The 11641-nt window shown below is 42.6% G+C and overlaps 1 protein-coding gene across 1 annotated transcript in view; it reads right to left on the bottom strand.

The window, feature by feature from the left end:
• The window catches only part of LOC115223980 (glutaryl-CoA dehydrogenase, mitochondrial), a 45450-nt gene extending 43442 nt beyond the window's left edge, over nt 1-2008 (bottom strand). Inside the window, exon 1 of the mRNA XM_029794753.2 lies at nt 1836-2008. Within this exon, the coding sequence (XP_029650613.2) occupies nt 1836-1947 (112 nt within the window). The 5' untranslated portion in view covers nt 1948-2008. The remainder of the gene's footprint in view (nt 1-1835) is intronic.
• Nucleotides 2009-11641: the final 9633 nt, after the last annotated feature.

Here is an 11641-nt window from a genome sequence, read left to right as displayed (position 1 = left end):
TTGCGTGTGGTGTAAACCAGACTAAGAAAAGCATTTGACACACACCACCAGAATGTGAGTTTTCTGTAAATTTTGCTTAATTGGAGTTTAAATTTTAAAAACTGACCTGGCATGACGCGATGCATTGTACTCTTAAAACTGCTAGGTAAATGTAATTGAAGAAATCCTATATTGTAGATTTGTATAACTCCCAAAGGGAGGCAGATAAAATCTGCCTTTTATAATAAGATACATACACATATATATATATACATTATATATATATATATATATATATATATATATATATACATATATATATTTGTACGGCCACACCTTGAATACTGCTGCCCACTGTGGTCTCCTCACAGAAGACAAAATATCTCCAGAATTGAGTCATCCCAGAGGGCTCTCACTAAACAAATGAAATGCGAAATGCTTAGCCACATTTTGTCCATCTTTACTGTCGGCGTTCAAATTCCACCGAGGTCAACTTTAACTTTCATCGTTTCGGGGGTCGACTTACCCCACCCCGTCTCCTAAATTGCTGGCCTTGTGCCAAAATTTGAAATCATTATTATCGTTGTTGGAGATGTTTGTCCGTGTTTGGGCTGTCTGTTGTCAAGGTAGGTAACTCTACTTGCCTAAGGAACCAGTTCTACGACTCGGACAAGTGCTGCCCTTGAGAAAACAATACCTCTTCACTCGGTTTCGTTTCCCGCCGCCATCACCACCACATTTGCCCTTCTAAGATCTCACTCATAGACTGATGGTGTCACTGGTTATACAATAGAAAATGTACACAAAACACTCGACGGTTATTCACTGTTTGTTTATATATGCATAATAAACATAGAGAATAATTTGTAAACAATTCACACACTAAATATAACGTAAAAACAGCTACATCTGAAGGTTGGTAACGGGAAACTTAAGAGGAACAGTTTGAAAAGTTTTTACAGCTTCAATAAAACCCCCATACCTAACTCTACCTTATGTATTCGAAAACTATTTTCTCCCATGTTTTGCATTTATATGCTCACACACACACACACTGGGGCACCTTGGCCATCCAGGATTTGTACTGCAGATAGTAGCTCAGACTGTAGCAGTGGACGGGTATCTACAAGTCGTGATCTGGATGCAGTCCTTTAGAGTGTAAGGAGTTAAGGGACCGAAACACTTGCAAAAAAAAAAGGGGGGGGGCTTCTGTGAAGACCTTCTGCGGTTCAGCCCTTCACAGAGTTCTATACTAAATACTATGGGTGCGTGTGTGTCAGTACATAATACAGGCTGACCAAGTGTTTAAATAAGCACACAAAAAACGAAGAACTTTTAACAAAGGACTCAATACTCCATGTGTTACGGCATTAAGCCTGGTATTAATTTTTATAATGCAATCGACAGTGACTTCGAAGTATTGCTGGCTCTGTGGTTAATTTAAACTGTCAGTATGAATATATAAAAAAAAATCACATATCCAGTGAAACCTCGAAGTCACTGTCGATTAATTCATAACAAATGTAACATACGCATATAATATACACGTGTACATGCACACATATACACTGATGTGAGTGTAATTCTATAGATGGTACAAAATTAAATTATATAAACACTGAAGATGTATATTATATCATATTTATATAACATATACACACATGTGTTTGTGTTGTTTTAGTTCTATAGTTGATGTAAATATACATTATACACACAAAGATGTAGATATTTATATAATATATACATGCAACATGCGAGTGAGAGGTGAGACAGACTGACACGAAACAAGAAAGAATGTAAACAAAATAAAAACTAAACCATCAGATAAAAAAACAAAATCAAAATGAAAAGGATACGCATTGAAGACGATAGAAGCCTGCAAGCCCCGCTGTGTTGCAGATGAGGGCCATTTCTCAGGGTTTGTTGCAAAGACAGCAGAGCTGTGTTTAGAACACGGATCAAAGCCATTGATGCAATGACTGGAAGAGAAGAAAAGTCAATTAACAACAGTGCAGTTACTGAGCATGCGTCAGTGAGGGTAAGGAGGAGTTGATGACGTTCAAGAAAGGCGCCGTGACATTTGTTATGAAACTGCGTTGTTCCTGGTCGTCGTTATAGTGGAGGTGGTGGTGGCTATTTTTGTTGCTGTCTTCTTCTTCTTCTTCTTCTTCTTCTTCTTCTTCTTCTTCTTCTTCTTCTTCTTCTTCTCTTCTTCTTCTTCTTCTTCTTCTTCTTCTTCTTCTTCTTCTTCTTCTTCTTCTTCTTCTTCTTCTTCTTCTTCTTTGTTCTTTATTGATATTCCAATAATAATAATAATAATTAATTCTTTTTTATTGGCCACAAGGGCTGACACACATGATTGTTAAACATAAAGGGACAAAACAGGACGAAAGGTTACAAAGGGTTTTGTCCGTTTTTGAAAAAATCCGAGTAAAAACAGTTCAACAACGAAAGATTGTAACAATTAAAAACTCCCAATAGGGGGAGGCGCTTCGAAAGGTTCCTGGTGGAAAAAAACCCATAAAAGCCAACGGGAGCCTGGTCAAAAAGGGGGGTAGAGAGTCCCTTTTTTCTCCTTTTATAATACCTTTTTGAATCACAGGCGAAACCTGAGAACTGGTCCATTTATACAGACCATTCTCGCACAATTCACCCACCTTTCAGAAAACTTGCTATCGGACAGCACTCTCCTCTCTAACCTCATCTTCCTTTTCAAGTGAAACTTGAAAAAGTTGATGAGGCCTTGACCAAAGAGGAAAGTATCTGACTTTAGCCCTTTCAAACGGGTCCACCATACCACCTCTTTCGCCACAGCCACTAGGCACGAGAAAACGGCCTCGCCCTCCTTGTTAAAGGAGGTCGGTGGGGCAATCTTCAGTATGGATTCGGCCGATAGCCGGATCCGTCCTACACGTGACAGTAGCTGTTCGACATAAACCCATAGTTCAGCAATACTCGGGCACTGGACGAGTGCATGCAGAACGGTTTCGTCGTCCTGGCAACATCTCGGGCAGGCCCGGCTGACGGCACTTCCGTGCCGGTAGAGTTTATCTCGAACATGCAGCGCTCCTCGGTAGCACTGCCAGGCGAGAGACCTTTGGAAATTATCCATTGGCCCCGGCCCGAAAGTTCTTCCAAACAGACCGCTCAGTTCGTTATCATCAACGCCTAGAGTTTCCCCGAGAACGTCGTCGCATTTTTCATCCATTAACCCTCTATAGAACGCTAGAGTAGAACTAAAACCGATCGCATTGCCCGCCTGGCGGAGGGCGGAGAGAGCTTGACGGCACTCGAGGTGCCAAGCGCCCTTTTTCGGTCTACGTTTGATCCAGGTCTGCAGCTCTGTCAAAGAGACGAGCTGCGGAAAGTCGCGTCTGACAAAAGACGACCACACCTGTTCACCGTCTAGGAAACGCTTGAGATGCCGTAGCCTGAGCGCATGTCTGCGCATCAGTAACCACGGCATGCCAAGGCCTCCATTCAGTTGTTGTTGACAGCAGATGGATCGCCTGACCAGTGGCACCTGACCCTTCCACAAAAAGTCGAAGAGCAGGCGTACCAGCTTGGTCAACCAGCGGTTGGGACAAGGGACGACGGTCAAGCGGTAATAGATGACGGATGCGATGTACGCATTCGCCACCTCCGCTTGAGCATTCAGGGACAGCTTCCTCTCGGCCCATTTCTGGGTGAGACGTGCCACCCTGCTCATCACCTCTTCCCAGTTTTTATCTACCTGGAGGTCCGGACCGAACCAGACCCCGAGCAGTTTAACGTGTCCGTCTGTCCAGCGCCCTACGACGCTGTTGGACGGCATGGGCTTGCCTCTCCAGGTGCCCAGTTGCAAGCCCACAGACTTTTCTGCGTTAATCTTTGCCCCTGTCATCGCTTCGTACTCGTTTAGCGTCTCGCCAATCAGGTCAATGTGCCTGTGGCTCGACACGTCGTCGACGTAGGCAGACACGCTGTTTCCATCTCCTAGATCGCGCGGGATACCCCTCAAAGCCTCCAACTTGCGTAGTAATGGCTCGAGAGTCAATACGTACAATAGGGAGGAGAGAGGGCATCCTTGGCGGACCGAACGCGAGATGTCAAACGGTTCCGAAAGGTGACCGTTCACCCGTATCACCGAGCAGATGTTGCTGTATAAAGCAGCGATCCACCCGCGGAAGACTGGACCGAAGCCAGCTGCCTTGAGAACAGCTGCCAGGTACCAATGGTTGACCCTATCGAAGGCTCTGATCTAAATTGATCAAAGCCCCACCTGCGCCAGCGTCGTTACCCACCCTCTCTATGATGTAGCGCATGAGATGGAGATTGTCGTGTATCGACCTGGTCGGCACGGCGCATGTCTGCGTCTTGCCAACCAGCTTGTCCACGACAAGCACCTTGGCCAAAATCTTCAACTCTGCATTGAGCAGAGAGATGGGCCGAAAGTTCCCTATAACGTCCCCCTTGTTTGGGTCCTTTCTCAGCAAAGCCACCACTCCTCGATAAACAAAAGCAGGAATTTTCCCGTTTTGCTGCCAGTTGCAGTAGACGTTTGCCAAGAGGCCCGCAAACAAGTCTGGCATTGAAATGTAAAGCTCGTAGGGCAGACCATCCAAACCCGGCGATCTACCTCTCGTGCAGCTTTTCATCGCTTCTTCCACTTCCCAGGCAGATATCAGCCTTTCGCAGCACTCCGCCTCGCTGTCCGAGAGTTGCGGTAGGCCGTCCAGGTACACACCGAAGTCTGTACCGTTGTCCGTCTCACAGTCGAGCAAAGTGCCGCTGAAACACCGCACACATCTGCTTCGGTTCGGAAACCTCGCGTCCGTTCTGGTCCACCAAAGACCGAATGGTCGCTTTGTTGCCACGCTTCGCCTCCGCCACGCGGATCCACCGAGCGGCCTTAGTCCCCTCCCCGCTTAGCGAACGCGCCTTAGCTCTGACAACGCAGCCTTCGTGTTTGGCGTCAAAGTGTTGGTCGAGGGCCAACCTAGCCGCCAACAAGTCGGTTGCGATGCCTGTCTCAATAGTCTCGTTTAGTTTTCTAATAAACTAATCCGGTCTCTGTAGGCTTTGCACACCGTTAACAACGCGTTCAGCTTCCAGCAGCCGAGTCCCTGTTTATGCAGCCTATCTAAGTCGACCGTACAGATCACGAACTTGTGGTCCGTGTAGTCGACTAGGTGGAAATGTGGAGACCCTATGCTGTCCTTATCCGCTGGCCTACAGAAGACTCTATCTAAATACGATCTAGACGACCCGATGCGGTTAGTCCAAGTCCACATTGGCACATTCGGGTTGTCTAGTCGAAACCTGCCGGACAGCTGAAAGCGCCTGAGCAGGTTGGCGAGGCCCTTACACCCCTTCTCCTATCAGATGCTCCCGTACCCACCCGATCGAAAAGTTCGTCTAAGACAGCGTTCCAATCTCCAACTAGCACTAGAGTGCGTGACGTTCCTAAGAAAACTTCCAGACGCTCGAAATAATCGGACTGCCCTGCTCCTGTCGGAGCGTAGGTAGCCAGCAGTCTGAAAGCACCGCCATCACTACCGTCTACGTCGAGGACCACCAACTTACCTTCTGGATTCAAGAAGACTGTCCTTATTTTCAAATCCAGGTCCTTCCGAGACAACACCGCAGTACCACCACCGCCCGCTCCCGGCCGACACGGAGATAGAAAAATCTCGTATCCGCCGAAAAGGGCCGCGAGTTCCTGCGGGTCGGAGAGCCTGGTTTCACTAATAGCTGCTACATCCACGCTATGAGACCTCAGGTCGTTTAACAGGTGGCCCTGTTTCCAAGGTGACCCGAGGCCTCTCACATTTAAGCAACCTATTCTGAGTTTTGCCATGTTTTAAAGGTTCAGAAGGAGAAAAGGCTCTACTTACTGTTATTGTTTGGTGGGGTGGCTCCCTTGTGCTTTTGCACGGGTGTTTCCACCAGGTTTTTATAGAGTTTTTTTGAGAAATTTCTCCCTAGCGACCCGACATCGTTAGGGAATTTCTCCTTGATTTCGTTATATTTTGCTTCGTTTATTTTTATGGTAAGAATGTGTGCTGGTAGTGCGTTGTGCGTTGGTATAACGAAATCAGTAATTTTAGTGTCTGTGTTTTGTTTCAGGTGTGTGACAAGTTGTTCATTTTTTGTGTTTATAGCTGTAACGGTGTCTTTGTGCGTTGGTATGTGTGGCAGTAATGGTGACGAAAGTGTTGTTTGTTGTTGTGAGTGCATGTTGTTGATTTTGGAAAGCTCTATTTGTTCGTGCTTCCCCTGTGTGTTATGTGTGTCTTTTTGTTTTTGTTTTTTTTTTCGGTGGTACCGTGTGCCACTCCCCTTTCTCGCTATCAGTGCTCGCACAATCCGAGCTGACCTGATCGGGAAAGGGGACATTTGTCGGGTCCGTTTCCACAGTTTGTCGAAAATCAGTAATATTTGTAGGAAACGATGCTGTTGCTGCAATTGTGGGTGTCGGTGACGGTGTTGGTGCTTCTTTCTGGGTGGTCCTTCTTGGTGTTGGCGTTGGTTTGGTGGTGGCTGGAGGTGGTGTCGCTCTTCGTGGTGGTGGCGATGGTGTTGGTGGTGTGGCAACTTTTGGTGTTTCACGGTGTTGTTGTTTTTGTTGTTGTTGTTGTTGTTGTTGTTGTTGTTGCTGTTGTTGTTGTTGTTGTTGCTGCTGCTGCTTCTTTTTTTCTACCTCCATTCTTTGCTTGTAAATGGGGCAGTCTTTCTTCAGATGGTTTTCGCTGCTGCAGAGGTAGCACTTTGGCCTTCGCCCCCCTACAGCAACGTGCAATCTGGTGCAATCTGGTGCCGTCCGGCAAATTTATGGAATCAGGTATGGAATTTATATTTTTCCTGCTGTACTCCCATACCTGACCAGTTCTTCTCCCGCAACCTGCGTACATCCAGAATAGTGGCAGTGTCCTCTATGTCATAGAGGACAGCTGCCACCAACCAAGATATACCCCGCTCGGGCGGCACCTGGTCAGTTTTGATTTTTGTTATTCGCCGACCGCTTCCCTTTCGTGACATAGCTCTTTTGACCCCAAATGGGTTTCAGAGCTATTTCCAGTTGTTGTGGTGTTGGGTTACTTATTTTTCTGTATTTTCTTTCGAAAATTTTGTAGATTATTGTCTTTCTCTTTGTTTCTTGTATCAGTTCTTGTGGTGTATTCAGGAATATGCTGTTACCTTGTTTCCTCAATAAACTTTTAGCAGTTTTGATTTCTTCCGTCGTAACTTTTATTTCCTTCGAGATCTGCTTAGCAGCGGAGACGAAACCGTTACGATGGTTTTCACTTGTGTTGTTGCTGGTGGTGGAGTCGATGTTGATGCTGTTTATTACTTTTCTTTTCTCCTTCTCCGGTACTGGAGCCTTGGTGGAGGGAAGAGCAGGGAAATCTTCAATGACGTCAAAAGTGACGCTGCACGTGCCGACACGTTCTTTCGAAAATTCTTTGTTGCCTTTTAAGGTGCGAAATGAGCGGTTTGGAGCCGTTTTCGAAACGGTGTGTGTTTGCGCAGGGTGTGGTGTTTGAAGAAGGGAACAGCTAACTGCTCTCTTCAAAGACATGTTTGTTAAAATAAATGTGTGTTTGCAAAAATTTTAAAGTTCAAACTGCAATTTTATCCCTAATGGGGTAAAATTTTGCCTAACCAACTAGCTCCACAAGAAGTTAGTTGGCTTGGCCACTCAAATATCGAAAAATATGTATACTTTTAGACAAATTTCCAATAAAACTGGTTCAAAATTTACGGAGCCTTCGGAGACACGTCCGTTCGTTCAAGAAGCAATAATAATAATAATAATAATAATAATGATGATGATGATGATGATGAAATTATTGTATACAGTGCTCAGGTGCACCACAATTTGTCAAAAGTGCGTATAAAGCACTTCTTCTTCTTCTTCTTCTTCTTCTTCTTCTTCTTCTTCTTCTTCTTCTTCTTCTTCTTCTTCTTCTTCTTCTTCTTCTTCTTCTTCTTCAATCAGGACTCACGCCATTAGCCACAAAGAATAATCTCTAATTCGAGCCTACTCTAATCTACTAAGAATGCGTGCAGCAACTTGAAGATCCACCCACCACACGCGATAAACTCGCGGTTGCACGGGCGCGAAAGCTATGTTGTTATCCTCATTCCGTAAATAGTGGCTTTTAACGGGTGGAGAGCTGAACCATCTTGGGGTACGGAGGATTCGCAATCTAGACTAGGGTCTGAAAGTTTACCACACCATAGTGGGTTACACCATAGTTCCTCTGCTTTGTGTCATTCTTGGTTGACCATTCCAAACGTGACCATGTCACACGACGTGACCTTGTGTATTTTAGAAATGTGAATGATTTGAGGGAAATTAGGGTAATATTTCGGCACAGTCATGCCTTTGGTTGTCAGAAGTGAAAGTAGTCAACTTCGTGTATTTCCGTCAGGTTTATACCTTCGTTAATTTACGCCGTTTATTTACGTACCACCACGCTGTTAGGTTTATAAAACAATTGAAGTTCAGTTTAAAGTTTATAAATAGACTAGCAGTATCGCCCGGCGTTGCTCGGGTTGTAAGGGAAATAACTATATAAGCATTTTTAGAGAGTTATAGCCAAAAAATAGCAAAAAAAATGCATTAAAAATTGAAAAAAAATTAAGGTAAATTTTTTTTAAATCGTTGACACATCGTAGATATTTTTAGAGAGTTACTTCCCTTATATAAAAGCGAAAAAATGCATTAAAATGGAAAAATATGATGGTAAATTTTTTTTAAATCGTAGACTCATCGTAGACGCGCGCTAATACCCAGAAGGGCTCGATATGAATCACGACTATAAGATACCCGCTTTTGGTTAAACTGCACGGCAAAATGTGGGAGTAGTTACGAATCTAAATCGAAGGGGACAGACACACAACTTCACTCTTATATAAAGATGCTTATTTTTTTTCAGTCATAGAGTTAGATTTATGAAGGTCTTCAGTAGAAAATCCTTCGAATTCTGACTCGCTGCTTGATATAATGAAATTCGTATCCATTTTTTGTCAGAATTACAAATTTTGAAAACACAATAGGAACAAATTTCGGAAAAAAATCTCTTATAATTCACGGAATTAAAATTACACTTCGATTTTTGTACAAAACTGTATTTGAAGTGTTTACGAAGTATAATACGTGTTTTCACGAATGTACTAAAGAGATTTACTCTGATATTCTCATTTAAATATGAATAGGTAAATTCGGGCGGTTTGGTAACGAAAGGGTTTATATAAGTGTCGTCTGTTTATACATAAACACTGTTTCATACTTTCAGTTTAGTCTTGCTCAAATCACTCTGTCGCTAATTTACTCTCTTCCAAGAACATTTTCACTCACTGTTATCTGTTAGCTTCCCATACATTTTACTCATGTATCTATCAGCGTGATAGACAGAAACAAATATTACATTTACTTTCATTTTATTCGTCGCACACTGTGTGTGTGCGTTTGCGTGTGGTGTAAACCAGACTAAGAAAAGCATTTGACACACACACCAGAATGTGAGTTTTCTGTAAATTTTGCTTAATTGGAGTTTAAATTTTAAAAACTGGACCTGGCATGACGCGATGCATTGTATTCTCAAAAATGCTAGGTAAATTGTAATTGAAGAAATCCTATATTGTAGATTTGTATAACTCCCAAAGGGAGGCAGATAAAATCTGCCTTTTATAATAAGAGATACATTTCATGTGTAATGTATACACATGTGTATATATATATATGTATACACATGTATATATATATATACACATGTATATATATATATATATATATGTGTATACACATGTGTATATATATATATGTATACACATGTGTATATATATATATATATATATATATATATATATATATATATATATATATATTATATATATATATATATATACACACATGTATAGACACATCTTTAATTAAACTATTGACCGCCTTAAAACGGATTTCAACAGAAAAATATTACTATAATGGATAATATAAGCATATAACTACTTATACACACATACAATAAATACAGACACACACACACATTAGTCAGACATATACACACACACACACGTGTGTATGATTGGTGTATGTGATCGCGGTGGTGGTGGTCATTTGTGCAGATTTGGTGTGATTTCTTTTTTAAAAACAATAATGAATAGAATATATTTATTTATAAAGTTTAAACAGAACATGGAATGAAATGTATTTATTTATAAACTTTAAACTGAACTTCAATTGTTTTATAAACCTAACAGCGTGGTGGTACGTAAATAAACGGCGTAAATTAACGAAGGTATAAACCTGACGGAAATACACGAAGTTGACTACTTTCACTTCTGACAACCAAAGGCATGACTGTGCCGATATTTCTAGCAAGTCAAGCGATCACGGAACTGATCCAGCCAGAGATTGCCGAATAGAGTCAATATTCCAACAATTACTTTATGATCATAAAACGAAAGAACGTTAAGTTTTTAACACATATCTCTGTTGTTGAATTAAATTTTTATATTTGGTGCAATTGCCAAAGCACACGTGTATCGCAATGTCTTTGGTCATATGTAATATAATGGAACTGGTTAGTGTTTGAGAGATTTCACCCCAAAACAGCCCCCCAGCTTTCACATAATCTTGTGTGTGTGTGTGTGTGTGTACAGACAATTCTCACATTACTCAGGGCACCGGGGTGTCACGTGACTAAAGTAAACAAATAAATCACGTGATAACACTGTAGTAACTCTAAACCTAAAGGAGCCTCTATGTGTATATTCGATTGGTTAGAAATAGCAGCCAAATAACCTTCAAAATCGGGTCATATCTTTAAAATAAGAAGAATGCATTGTATAATGCATTTCTGGACCTTGATAAAATGTCAAAAGAGAGAGAAAAAAAAAAAAGACGGAATAGTCACGGTTAGAACATCTTTGATCATGGGTCTGCTGGATCGAGACTAGACTATGGTCAAGTAACAATTAGATTGCTCTAACTACTACTACTACTACTACTACTACTACTACTACTACTACCGCTGCTGCTGCTGCTGCTGCAGCTGCTGCTACTACTACTACTACTACTGCTGCTGCTTGTATCACCACTAACTTATGTAGTTTCTAGATACACTTAGTGCGGTTATGGCTTTATCAATGGTCAATCCATTCGGCCGCATGGGAGATTCTGTGAAGTAATCGTCAGCCGACCGTGGCCTAGTGGTTAGGTGATCGTAAGATCGTGGCCTAGTGCTCACGTGATCGTAAGATCGTGATTTCGATTGCCTGGCCGGGCGGTGCATTGGGTTCTTGAACAAAGCGCTTCGGTTCACACTGTTCCAATCCGCTGTAGATTATTGAAGCTGCGACAGACTGGCGTTTCGTTCAGGGGGAAATGCTGTCATCTTGGTCACTTGCACATCATGGGAATCGAGTAATCAGCCCTATTCTTATTTTACTCGAGGCACAAGGCCCGATATTTTGGGGGAGTGGGCCAGCCAATTAGGTCGACCCCAGTACGCAACTGGTACTTAATTTATGGACCCCAAAAGGACGAAAGGCAAAGTCGACCTCGGCGCAATTTGAACTCAGAACGTAAAGACAGACGAAATACCTATTTCTTTACTACCCACAAGGGGCTAAACACAGAGAGGACAAACAAGGACAGACAAACGGATTAAGT

This window comes from Octopus sinensis, linkage group LG24 (assembly GCF_006345805.1).
Source record: "Octopus sinensis linkage group LG24, ASM634580v1, whole genome shotgun sequence".
In the NCBI taxonomy this organism is placed as follows: domain Eukaryota; kingdom Metazoa; phylum Mollusca; class Cephalopoda; order Octopoda; family Octopodidae; genus Octopus; species Octopus sinensis.
The sequence above is the reverse complement of the archived record's forward strand: the minus strand, read 5'-3'. Positions and strand labels throughout refer to the sequence as shown.